The sequence below is a fragment of the Leptonotus elevatus genome, chromosome 21 (genome assembly GCF_054856555.1).
Source record: "Leptonotus elevatus isolate MCC_2025b chromosome 21, RoL_Lele_1.0, whole genome shotgun sequence".
Taxonomy (NCBI): domain Eukaryota; kingdom Metazoa; phylum Chordata; class Actinopteri; order Syngnathiformes; family Syngnathidae; genus Leptonotus; species Leptonotus elevatus.
Window position 1 is genome coordinate 12,569,080 of NC_141259.1, and position 13,033 is coordinate 12,582,112.

General features: G+C 43.3%; 1 protein-coding gene across 2 annotated transcripts in view; it reads right to left on the reverse strand.

The window, feature by feature from the left end:
- arfgef1 (ADP-ribosylation factor guanine nucleotide-exchange factor 1 (brefeldin A-inhibited)) overlaps positions 1-13,033 on the reverse strand; it is a 28,171-nt gene that overhangs the window by 13,493 nt on the left and 1,645 nt on the right. The window contains exons 2-10 of one of the 2 annotated variants that reach the window (XM_086065438.1): positions 7,157-7,187; positions 4,520-4,676; positions 4,277-4,423; positions 4,021-4,200; positions 3,765-3,818; positions 1,585-1,924; positions 1,248-1,352; positions 491-744; positions 187-320 (exon numbers count right to left, since the gene is read on the reverse strand). In XM_086065438.1, coding sequence (XP_085921564.1) covers positions 187-320; positions 491-744; positions 1,248-1,352; positions 1,585-1,924; positions 3,765-3,818; positions 4,021-4,200; positions 4,277-4,423; positions 4,520-4,676; positions 7,157-7,187 — 1,402 coding nt within the window. The remainder of the gene's footprint in view (positions 1-186; positions 321-490; positions 745-1,247; positions 1,353-1,584; positions 1,925-3,764; positions 3,819-4,020; positions 4,201-4,276; positions 4,424-4,519; positions 4,677-7,156; positions 7,188-13,033) is intronic. The other variant, XM_086065439.1, reaches the window with a different exon arrangement.

Below are 13,033 nucleotides of genomic sequence, written 5' to 3' on the forward strand. Positions count from 1 at the left end.
ATTAAATGTTCATAGCACTTGATGTATAATGTCTAGCTCAGGGCTAGCAAGATCAACCAATCAGAAGTTAGTTGTTATAAAATTAGGAAATGATTCATGCAGCGTCTCCTCCGGATGATTTAATGAATATATATGAAAATGCAAATAGCCATTTTGAAATGCATGATTCAAATCTATTGGACTTACTTGGGGTCTGGCGGTCCGTCCGACAGAGGTTTCATGGACAGCTTGCAGAGCGAGCGAAAGACCAGGAAGGCGTCTTTCTGGAGGATGTGAGAGAACTTGGCGCCCGGCGGCTGACCTGGCGTTGCTCCCGATTCCTGAAGAAAAATAACAAGTTATTTTTCTCAGTAGCTTTGCATTTCTTTCCCTAATATTTATGCATTTTTGTCATTTAGTTTTCCTTGGTATTTTTCATTTTTTTCTCATAAGTGCATATTTTGGTGTAAATTTTTTTGGGGGGGACGTTTTGTTTATCAGCCGTCATCACCTGAGTGTCAGTGGACGAGAGGGACAGTCTGTCATCAGGCAGCGATGGCGTGAAGCTGGCGGAAATGGGCGTGCCGGGGATGCCGTTGGCGTGAACGTGCTCGCTGTCGCTCCCCAGCGTGCTCTCATCCTCCAGCGAGTTCGGGGCGGCCTGCGGGACGGCTTCCGGTCGCTCCGCTTCCACCTCCGCCAGCTCGCCCTCGCCCGGCGGCTCCTTGGCGTCCGTGCAGAGGTGGGCCGGGCCCAGGCAGTTACCTGCAAAAGAGAGTGAGGATCATTTAAAAGGTGGGATGCCGCTTCTTCTTCTTTTTGGGTGCTTTTAAAGCAAGGTTATAAGAGGATAGCAATGTGCCCGGGGCGACCATTTTCTTCTTGACTATAGCCGCCTGTTTGTCCCATTTTCACTCAGGCGTGAAGCATCCATTAGAAAACGCTAATAAAAACCTACTGCAAATGTTGCCGTAGCTTCTCGCTCGTTCACTCTATGGTGTTAGCGAGCTGCCTTTTCAGATGGGCATAGCACGTTTGTTTGCTGTCATATTTGAGGATAGACTTGCATATTTTGTAAGTGGCCGCTGGTGGCAAATGTTGCCACGTGCTTGAGGCACCGCTGCTAGTTTGCCGCACAAACCTACAACCACTCACAGTCACTTTTCTTGGCAAAATATTCATACAAGTACAAGAATAAGTTTGTACAGTTATCAGAAAAAGGTGACATTTATTTGTGCAGTGTCATGTGATCCGAATGTGAATCTCACCTCCTGCCACAGTGTTGACCACCTCCTGCAGGATGCTCTGCACGATCTCCTGGGCTTTCTCCTCATAGTTGGGACCCGAGTCATCCTCTTCTTCGCCTGCTGCATCTGAACATACACACACACACACACACAAAATGGTTTGTTAATTATTATTAAACAACAAAATGTGCATGCGTGTACATTACTTTTGTCCACTTCAAGTTGCCATATATGATAATATCTATGACTTTTAGAGTGTGTGGCCTGGTCTGGTGAATGACGTGGGTGTCGGTGGCCTTTCTTTCCGTAATTAGTCAAGTAATTCCATGAATCATTTCAGCCCTATTTGAGATCTTACTCTGTGCTGCCGCAGTGGCTTGGTCGGCCTCCGTCTGTTCGTTCTCCGCCACGCAAAATTGGGAACCGTTTTCCGGATCGGGGCTCTCGAAGATGGGCCGGCGTTCTCCTGGCGAAGACCGGCTGCTGCTTCCGCCTCCGCCGTCGTCGTCATCGCCCTGCGGGGCCGGCGTGGAAGGCGACGACGGGGTGGATGGGGCGGTGATGCTCGGGGTGGTCGGCGTGGTGATCGGCCCGTTGGCCTCCCGGGTGGGAGCCTTGGGCGGCGTGTGGGTTTGAGGGGATTCTGGTTCTGTGTGCTGCCGGTGCCGCTCTCGTTCCAGCTGCTTTGCCTCCTGCAACTGAACGACGGGACGCAGGCGGGGGTTCACATACGTGCGTTAAAACAAATTAAAGCACACACACATGCACAGAGAGGAAAAAAAAGTGAGGTTAAGACAATGTTCAGCAAAAAAAGTTGGAATAATGTTTGCATTTGCTAAGACTCGTGAGCGCCTTTTCCCTCATCAAAGCCACACATTGATTTAAAGTGGCAATGTTGTGTTCCTGTGTACAAACCAGTAGCAAGGCTAAAAAGAAATGGTTGAATTGAAAGAAGAATGTCACAATGCTATGAGAATAAAGTTGTTATGTTAGCAGATTAAGGCAGTAATATACTGAAAAAGCCATTTTTTCAGACAAAACAAAAAGTCACAAGAATAAACTATTATCAGGAGACTTATTTTTTTTTATATATATATATAAAGTAATACTACCAGTTGGGACAATAAAGTTGTAATATTAAGGGAAAAAAATGGACTGACGTTTCTTTTCAGGGGAGGCCTGATCAGACAGGAGAACAGTGAGCTTGTGTGTCGACTTGAAACATACGGCGCTGGCAAACACATACAAACAAACCGGAGAACGCAAGCAGTGGACATTCCTTTAGCCAAGCTCCATTAACAGCCCATGATGCGTTCAAGTGCACTGAGAGATTCAGACTTTAGGAGAAAAGCAAATAAAAGCAGGTGACAGGTGAAGGAGGCGTGAGTCACAAGCACACAAAACGATGGCGATTGATGGCCTCTCTCAACATCGTAATTCACTTGACACATTTGTCATGTCTTGGTTTCTTTTAAGCCTTTTCAAAATGTCAGCCGCCAAATGAAGTTAACATCGCCGTTGACGTTATTAGCATTGAGCGTCCAGGCCAGACACCTCCGAGGCGGCGCAAACAAACTAAGCTCATTATTTAAATGCCAACCGGGCCCGAGTGTGTGTTAAAGGCAACCCTAAATCTGTGCGAGTGTGTGCGCATGTGTGTGCGCTGATAGTCAAATAAAAACAGTTTGAAAAATCAACATGATCTAAATTAATTTTATGATTGTTAAGATATATATAATCAAATCAATGATAAATGCTAATGCAAATTTTTATTATACGCATATATATATATAAAATATGCCGACTGCCCGAAGATGGGATGGGCTCCAGCACCCCGCGACCCTTGTGAGGAATAAGCGGTTAAGAAAATGAACTAACAAAATACATGTAACCTTTTTTACTTGATCAACTATGAGTATGTAAAAGTAGCAATGTAAGCAGATACTGAATGAGTCTTCAAAAGAGCTGCACTTCAAATTCAAAACAAGCACAAAACATTCACTTATACGGGAATCTGCTACCTAGCCTAATGCTAACACATGATTCAACCAACACACAAAACAACAAAACTAGCATCAATATTAACAAAATGTGTTTTTTACGCTGTGAAAAATGCATAAAACTGCTGCAGCTTACTCAGACATGTGACCGTCGGATATTTTCATATACTATATTGTACTATTTGTATGATTTATATATTTTACTAAAAGTTAATAGATATTTTTAGTTATATTAATGTATTAATATTTCTACTTAAAAAAAAAAGAAGCATTTTCACCCCCCGCCCCCTTTTTTTTTTGTAAGGCACCTCCCCAGTGTAACCATGTAAACTTCAAACTGGCACAAGCGATGGAGTGAGCTGACGAGCAAACGTGATACGGGAAGAGCACGGCAAACTGGATGGATGGGGGAGGAGGAAGTTGGAAGGAGGAGGAAACACAAGAGAGGTGTACAGAGTTTGGAGACTTTTGGATCAGGCAAAAAAAAAAAAGAAAAAAAAAGAAGAAGATCACGGCAGTCCTGCACGCTTTGTTTTACCTGGCGATCACGCTTTCTGGAGGCCAGAGACCAAGATAGCTTGTGATTTGTAAGCTATGTGTCCCACGGGGAGGGAGGAAGGTGAGGAGGAGGAGGAGGAGGAGGGAAAAAGTGTCATTCAAAAAGAAAAAGATGACATTAGAGCAAGGCAACACCGAAAATGTCCCACAGTGGATGAAACCAGGAAGTTGTGTGTGTGTGTGTGTGTGTGTGTGCGTGTGCTTGTCAGGTCGAGGGAGGACGTCGGGGGACATACTGCTTGGTTCTCCATGCGGGCGAAGATGACGTTGAGCATCTGCGTGAGCGTGGCTTTGGCGGTGGTCTGGTTGATGAGGTTCTTGCTGGCCAGGTAGATGTTGTAGCAGGTGCGCACGGCCTGCAGCACGGTGCCCTCGTGGATCTCGATGTGCTGCGACGTCACGGCCGTCAGCAGGGCCTGAAAGGCGGAAAGCCGACGCGTCAGCGGGACCGAACAAAAACACCTGATAGCAAACGGATGGTCGGATCGGCACCTTGATGATCTGCAGCTGCACGCCCTCGTCCGTCTGCGGGCCCTGGAAGCAGGCGCAGATGGTCTCGATGATGCGGTCGATGAGCTTCTTGCCTGGGGCCGTGTTGTCTGGTGCGCTGCCTGTCAGGTGGCCGTACGCTATCAGCTTCTATAAAGCACAAAACACACACATGTACAAAAATGTGAGTGTGGCGCTATAAAAAAAAAAAAAAAACTCCAATTGAAGACTTGTCAAAGCACTGACCTGTAAACAGTCGAGCGAGGTGATGACGATGCGGGGACATTTGGACTGACATGCCAGCTCGAACGGCAAGAAGTACTTGTCGGCTTCGATGAAGTTGGTCTTTGATTTGATTGGCGGTAAAGTGGCCGAACTCGATTTTCCATCTCCACTGGGCGGACTAGAACGGAAAACATGTATTCAAGCACAATGGGATGAGCAATGGTATTTTTTTTAGGTTGATGCTGATTCCGGTATTTGGCAGAATTAAATTCTGATAACCTACTATATGTATTAAATAAAATATTTTTGGTCGCTTAACACAACAATAAAGACATGAATTGCAGGCAGAAAATGTGACTAATAATTTCCAACAGAGATAAAAATTGGCAAGATTTTTTGGGGGGAACATGTAAAAAAATAAAAATAAACAATCGGTGGGAAAAAGGCAGATTTTTGCCAATTTCAAATGAGCTAATATTAGCTGATTAAGTCGTTCAGTCGACTAACTTTTCGTCAAGTGTGCTGCGTAATTTCACTACATGCAATTTTTGGCCTGAATGCTGTGCGTAATTTCTATCTATCTATGTTAATGTGATTGAATGTTATTATTTAAATCTTTTACAAAAACACTCGATAACAAGGCATGTACCCTCGTTGGGAATAGGAAAGTTGTGTTTAAGGCAAGGTTTTTCTATCTCTGCAGTTTACGTCCAACCCATCCGTCACTTCTTCCGCTCCTGGATGGATGCCCGTTAGCATGCTAAAAGCTAAACCACTGAACTTGGGGCTCTTAGCTGAGTGCTTCGAAATGTGCACTTAATCTGTCTAAGGAGGCGGGGTCAGTAATCATGCTGACAAAGCATCTCCAAGCCGCGGATAAGCCGCTAAACCTTTAAGTCGAGCGACACCGCAAGTTTTTTTTTTTCTTCTTTGACAATTCTTCAAATCCCACAATGTGCGCAGCCACTCGCAGCATCCTCCAGAGCCGCCGCTGCCGCCACGCCCTGACGAGCGCAGACACAGCCAGGGAGGGGTTGTATTGTTTATGATCTCAGACTGTTAAGTATCACAAGGGCCCACTGCAAGACGCCGGGAAGAGGGTGGGACACCAAAGTGAGGATATTTGAGGTAGAGTAAATTTTGTTGAAACGACAAACGTCACGACAAATGGAGTCACTTCCTCCTCCCATCGTTCAATCAATACATGACACAAGTTACAAAGTAAAATAGCCGCAAACGAAGACTCAAAAGCAACAACGGTCGCCTTGGCCGAACAGTACTCAGTTGAAGGAAAACAGAAAAGAAAAAAAACACATTTGCACAATAAAAGATTGCATAAATATTTTCTGTATGGTTTTGCTGTCTCTTGAATTCTACTTGCACTTACTTTTCAGTTTTTATTAGTATTTAGCATTTTTTTTTTAAACTTCATTTTAGTTTAGTTTTTATTAGTTTTTCTTTTTGATATTTATGGAGTATTTGTCACTTAAGTATTGTGTAACAAAGTAAACTAAAATTCACAAACTGCTCGACCTTCCTTCCTCTGTGCGGCCAAAAGTAATACCGACCTAAATTCAATTAAAATCACAAAGGCTCATGTATTATATTAATTGACAAAGACGAAAACAAAGGACATTTTTACTATAGATAGTTTTAGTTTTATAAATGCACTTGTTTTTATTTATTTTTTGCATTTCAATTTTTGCTACTTTGTTACTATAATAACATTAGTAAAGTAAATAAATACAATGAATTAAATACTTATTACAAATATTTAATAGCTAGCTGGTGTTGAAGAATTGCTTTTTTGATGATGCATATATTAGTAGAACTTAAAATATAGTCATAAGTCAACAACTTAAGTACAGTTCAACGTGCAAAAAACTTGTTGCGAAATTGACAACTCAGCTAGTCCATCAACTTCCATGTGTTTCATTGGACAAAAAAAAGCACCACTTTCGTCACAACAAAATTATGATTAAAAACTAGATGAATGAGACCGCTTATCGTTTGATGGACAGCTGCTTATAGAAGAAGTCTTTTGAAAGAAAGAAAGAAAAAAAATCAATGGGTTTCTTACTGAGCTCCCCCAAATTGAACAAATAAAAAAGTTTGGAGGAGAAAATCACATTGCTGATATTCAATTAAAGCCGCTTCAATAGTTAATATCATATGCCAGCAGGTCTGAACTTGTAATCTTGCGCTGCACTGCGAATAAAGCAGTCATTTAAAGAGAGCTGCAGGCTCTCAAAAAAAGCATTTGCACGCCTGCGAAAAACATGAAACGGGGTCGAGGCTTGCTGAGGATAAGCATTTTTTTTTTTCCAATGTTAATCTTGCAAGAACTCAACGACGTTGTTAATATGAAGAGAAAGAGGGCGAACAACAAGGAGAGAAGACGGAGGGCGGCTCATGTCTGAAAGGCACTCATTCCAGAGGCTACGTTACTCAGCAACACACACCAACGCGGAGGTTGAAAAAAAAAAAGAAAAAAGGGCTGGGATGTGAGCAACAACGCGCGCACACCTCTGCGACACACTGGCGCGCGAAACACGCGCACACAGTGCGTTCTAGTGGCCTTTCGTTGAACTCTGCAGAGTGCCTTCATACACACTTGTTAAATCAGCGATCGCATTTGGTGTCTCTGCAAACACTCACCTTAATTTTTCTGACTCCTCTTTGATTTCCTCTGAAAAAAAAAAGAGAGAAACAAAAACAAGTATGAACTTTTGGCAAAGTTTGCAGTGTTGTAAAAAAAAAATGACGCCACAGGGGAGGGGAATACTGCATATTATTAATGTGTTAAAAATGTTGCACATTGCGTGTCAGTGATTGTTTATCAACCAAAGGTGACGCCAAATGAAATGTGCAGTTGAGTTGCGCCTCAATAATCATCATCCACACAAGCACGGCGGACCCCCATAAACCGACGCGGTGCGCCTGCCGTCATTAGTGTCGGCCTCACAGATCTGCGGCGCATGAAACAGACATAGGGGAGGAAATGGGAGACAAAAGCGGGATAGAAACGGAGTAGCGAGCGCGAGAGGCAATGAGCCAGTTGAAAAGGCGGCGGCGAAGTTGGCGCAAACTTGGGAGAGGCTTCAAAAAGACAGCTCAATTATTTCACTGCTGCGAGGCCAAAGCTGCTTTTAACATAATACTTCGTATTAAAAGAATTTTCACCGGGAATCCCATACATGTTATTTACCATTAGCGTAACAGTACATGTATTAGCATACAGATGTATCAGTATGGAACATTAAAAAAAAAAGAACTAATAGCTGTTGTGTTAGCTTGTTTTCATGCATGGGTACATGTCTCTTATACTGCCCCCTGGTGGCCAAATCCCCCACATCATAAGGAGCGCAACTTAAAAATCGGCAATGCAGCATAAAATTGTGCTGCACAATCTGTTCGGTGTTTACATTCAATTTAATCACGTCGTTTACTGTTCAGAACAATAGCGTGCTATTTTACACATTAAAAATAAATGTCGCTGTTTTGGCAGCACACAATGAATGATTTCCATTCATTTCAAAGAGAAAAGAGGATTCATCGGCGTCTCTCAATATTTTTTTATTCATGTGGCGTATAAGCATGAGATCAAACTACGGTCCCTGTGGGTTTTTATTGTCAAATCCCAGTAGGCCCGCCGCGCCCCCTCCTGCATGGGCCCCTGTTCTTTGTCATGTGAAGTCATTAAAGCGAGGAGTCGCCAGCCATTCTCGGCATCAAACGTGACAGCAGTGAGGCGCTTTGACTAAAGCAGGGCAGAGAAAGTGAGCGAGCGAGCGAGCAAGAGAGATAGAGGGAATGGAGTGTCTTCAAAAGACGGCACGATTTAAGAAGAGTGGCTCAAAAAGTGAATATTTAATGTAGCGTGCGTGTTATTTACACAAGAATCCCCTTCCATCGCCGCGGCGTTTGCTTTCACTCGTTCCCAGGAGTGTCCGCAACTTACAGCGTATCTATCGATCTGTTCATCTCCACCAGCGGCAACCATTGTTGCCATGGTTACACTGTTCAAATCCTGGCGTGGCACTTCCCCGTCAAGGCCCTCGAGGGCTACCGACTAGGCCAATATGGCGGAGATGCGTGTGTTGGTTATTGGACAAGGCTTTCCAACAAGTCCATCCGTTCAAGGTGCTTTGAAAGCAGAGGAGGAGGTCACGCGCTACGGCTGCGCTGGCCAATCATGTTTCCACCCTGGCATTTTTTTTTTTCTAAAGGCCTTCAAGCATGAAGGAATGCAGGTACTTCTCCAACGCCAACGGACAATGTGGAACCTGTAGCACAACTTTGCTTATTATGCCAACTCTACACTCTTATTCGCTGACACCCACGTCACTCACCAGGCCCTGCCTTTTAAAGCCATATACAATCATAGTCACAGATATTATATATCATATTATGTGAGCAAGGTGACCTTTACTATGCGATAAAATGTGTTTTTTTTTTATGATTATTCGATTATTCGAAAGAAAAACGATTTTAAACAATCTTCTGGAACTGCAGCCCCGCGTTAATAAATTCCTGCATACTAGTTTCAGACCCTTGCTTAAATCACTTTTCAAGCATGCGGCCCATACAAAGTGGAACCTGCTCCGTTGCGCTTTTGCTCATCTGAAACTTCACAGTTTTCATGATTGCATCCTTGACGTTCATTGCGTGTGTGTGTGTGCGAACGCCATGCTGGCACAATATGCTCTTATTGAATTAGCGTTGATCAAGCAGCTTAAGTTGGCCGAGCCTGGCATGTTTGGTCATTCATCGCGTGGCTGCAGCGTCAACTTGAGCATGCACGGGACTACTACTAGATTTTTTTTTTGTCTCGCCGTCGTGTTGCATTTCATGTGTGCTCACCTGAAGTCTATTCTTAGCACGCAAGCTAGCAGGCACGTGAAAACTGAGACAGAGAGAAACATCTAAACAGACAACTCTCCCGAGATGCTCTCCTCTCTCTGAGAAAAACATCTCGCAGGGAGGGGACGGCCAGTCGGGAGGCAACGCGTGAGGAAGAGAAGGAGGAAACTGTGGCGAGACCGGGACAACATTTGACGAGGACCGTACCGTACCGAAAAGAAGTTAACCATTGTCTAATGTCAATACAACATGCATTCAGATCCCGCATGTAAACACGGGGCTTGCCGCAGGTACTAAAACCAAGCGGACCCCTGACATTTCCATCGTCCGGGCTGAAATCAAAGGTCGCGCGGCAGTAATTACATTTGGAGGAGGCGCAGTCGTACGTTTGCACTAAGACACGTCTGGCTCTTGTAGTTAAACGCGAGCAGTAGTTGTTGTTTTTCCTCTGCCAACGCCAAGATTTGATTACTTAGCTGTCGGCTTTGTCATTGAAATGAATCAACGGCACAAATTCCACTGCGCAACGACTTGGCAGCGCACTTCTGGAACGCTACGCGCGGCGCAATTGGCACAACATGAGGATGAGGTTGTTAACAAAGCGCCGGAAGGCTGCTAATCGCTGTTTATTTACTCAACTGCAGATGATCAGATATTATTTCATCTCAGCAACTGTTGACGTGACTTTGTTGAGGCTGCTGCTGGTTACCAACAGAGAGCCGAACTGTTATTTGACTGAGATCATTGCACTTACTACTCAAACTATTAATTGTCGTCTCCATTACGAGTTGAGAGGCACAACTTTCGTAAAATTTCAAATTTGCACGAATTTAGAGGTATATGTTGTCACATTTCAAGAGGTATACATTTTCCTTATTTTTTTTATGTCAGCCATTTCCGACCCTCCTTTACCCTCCCATGTGAATTTTTTTATATTTTTTTATTGTCCCTGGGAATGAATGAGTTTGACACATTTTGAATTTCTTGCTTTATGATAAAAAATAGTTTTCAATTACAAAGCGCAAGAATGAGGAGGCAGAGTTTTCCTGAATATTTTGCTCAAATTATTAACTACAGTATATCAAATTAGAGGCATATTTACTAGTACTAGCTAGTTACTAGTAACTATTAGTTTGCCAAGTTTGTCCTCAAATTAAAAATGGTACAACTTGTGGTGGTCTTTGGTGGTCAATGAAAGGCCTTTACTTGAGGGAGATGTCATTAAGTATTTTATATCGTATGTCTGCTTGTGTAAAAATACAAATACCTATACATTAAAATGGTACTAATACTATATAATATTTTTAGATGGCGATGATCATGAAATACTACTTTATGATGACTTTTTTTTTTTTTTTTAATTGGTCATACTGTAGTCCGAGGCTTCGAGCATATTCATGAGGTATCTTCTTCCTTCTAATTGCCCCTTTAAACGTGATGTATTCCAGCCGGCAGCCAAAAAAAGACTTTGACCAAATCAATCAAGGCAGCTCGTCCAAATAAGCGCTGGAAACAGTGACAGAGGCTCCTCCTCATCTGCATGCGGAAATAATTAATTCATAGCCCTGTCTCAGGAGGCATCACAGTACACAAGGCGATATATAATGGATGCAGGGATCGAGTTGAAAATACGCCCCATTTATAAATACGTTCGCCAACATCTTTTAGGATAGATAAAAGGATTATTTATGTGTTGAGAGCAAGCGCGGGCCCTGACACACGCTGACACGAGTGCAAGCTCATTATCGGGATAGCAGGCCACCTTTGAGATTACAAGGAGCTAAAGTGTGTGCACTTTGTCTGCAGCAGGGAGGGGAAACCATCAGAAAAGGCTTGATTTGGGAATTCAGGTAAATTGGGGGAATTCAGGCAAAGTGAAACCTGATTTTTTTTCTAGTGTTGTTCCGATACTGGTATCGGTGAGTACTAACAAGTAACATGCCGATACCATTAATTCTGACGCTAATATAGAACTTTGGATGCAGCATCTTGTGTCTTGCTCATGCACGACATTCACTGATGCGTGACATGTTCACCGCATGCCGAGCTAAGGTATCCTATTGGCCCTTGAATGCACTGAACCAATGGCAGGACAGCTTGTTCATGTTAAGAAAAAAAACAACAACTTAGGTATGGGTATGGTATCGGCATTGGCCGATACTGCAAAGGTGGAACAACACTATTTTTTTTTTAAGAAAAAAAAAGTAAATCAATCAAGAATCTTAAATAAATATTTTTTGAAGATACAGAATTTTTCTTGTATAACAGAAATACATAATTATAAAAAAAAACATTAAAATAATACACAGCAAGACATAATTCACAATACTACTAATAAAAGAAGACTCATTTTAAAAGTTAAATGAACGAAGATTGCTTGTATAATTGAAGCTGCACAGGTCTTTCGGCAGCCACTGCTTGGCAAACACTTATTTATGGCCTGCCGCTTATCGTGGGCGCACACGCGGCATCGGCGCTGCAAAAGCTTATAACCATGCGGGGGAGCGCACGTTCCCTTAATGGTCAGCGAGGTACAATAGTCCCATTGGCACCGCCGCCCGCAATAAACGCCGCCATGCTAGGAGCGGCGGTAGTCGAGAGAAGCTTGGCTCACTGGGAACAAAGTAGGTCAAAACATTAGGGACACCTGCACTGTCAAGAGCGTAGGGCGGAAAGAGAGCACGTTCCTGTAGCGAAGGCCTGCCGGGTGACATTTTGGTATTCCATGAAAAAGGTCAGAGCGGGAGCGAGGATGACGATGATGCACTTTGTCTTGCCCAAAGCTTTCACCTCCCCGGTGACTCACTTTATAGATAACGGCGCACCAAAATGCTGTGAACAAATTGCTTTTGAATGCATATTGCATGCATAATTAATATAATGGCTGTGACTTTTAGTGTATGTGGCTTTAAAAAGGTGGAGCCTGGCTGCATGTACAAGTAGAATGGCTGAGCGTCAGTAACATCAATGACATGTTAATTTTGTTACCTTTAATTCAATAGAGCTCAAGTGCACCGCCCGACTTGAAGGGGGGGGGGGGGGGGCATTACAATACATTCAAAATAGCGCTGGAAACGCATCAATTGACGATGGTAAAATGGTGAATCCACATCAAGAGATGTTCAGTGACAGTGCAGAGATGTCTCAAGAGTCCCGAGAGCGGCAGGAGATTATGTAAGACACTCAGTATTCTGGGTCATGCAGTCATCCTTTTATATGTATATACATATATATTTATTTATTTATTTTCTTCCCACATGCACTACTACTATACTGCTGCTCACTCATCACGTTCTACAGTTATGTGTCTGGCCACCATTGAACAGATTAGCCAGACTGAATGAGGCTTAATTTGAGTTTCCATGTATCTAACGTGGATAATCCTTTCTTTAAATATGACATACATTCCCATTTACAGTGTAAATCGGTGGCTGTGGGGAGGACGTTAACAGTAACGACTTAAACAATCACCACGATGAATGATTAAAATCAAAGTCCTCCGCCCTAAGTCACCGCGCGCCGATTAATCGGCATCATCCGATTGAGTCTTAAGTCTCAACGAAAGACACGTTCTTCCTCAAAACGTCTGCCTGCACATTGGACATGGCATCTGTAAAGTAGGACATGGCAGCAGAATATAAGAATTAGGGATATACCGATATTATGTTGCTA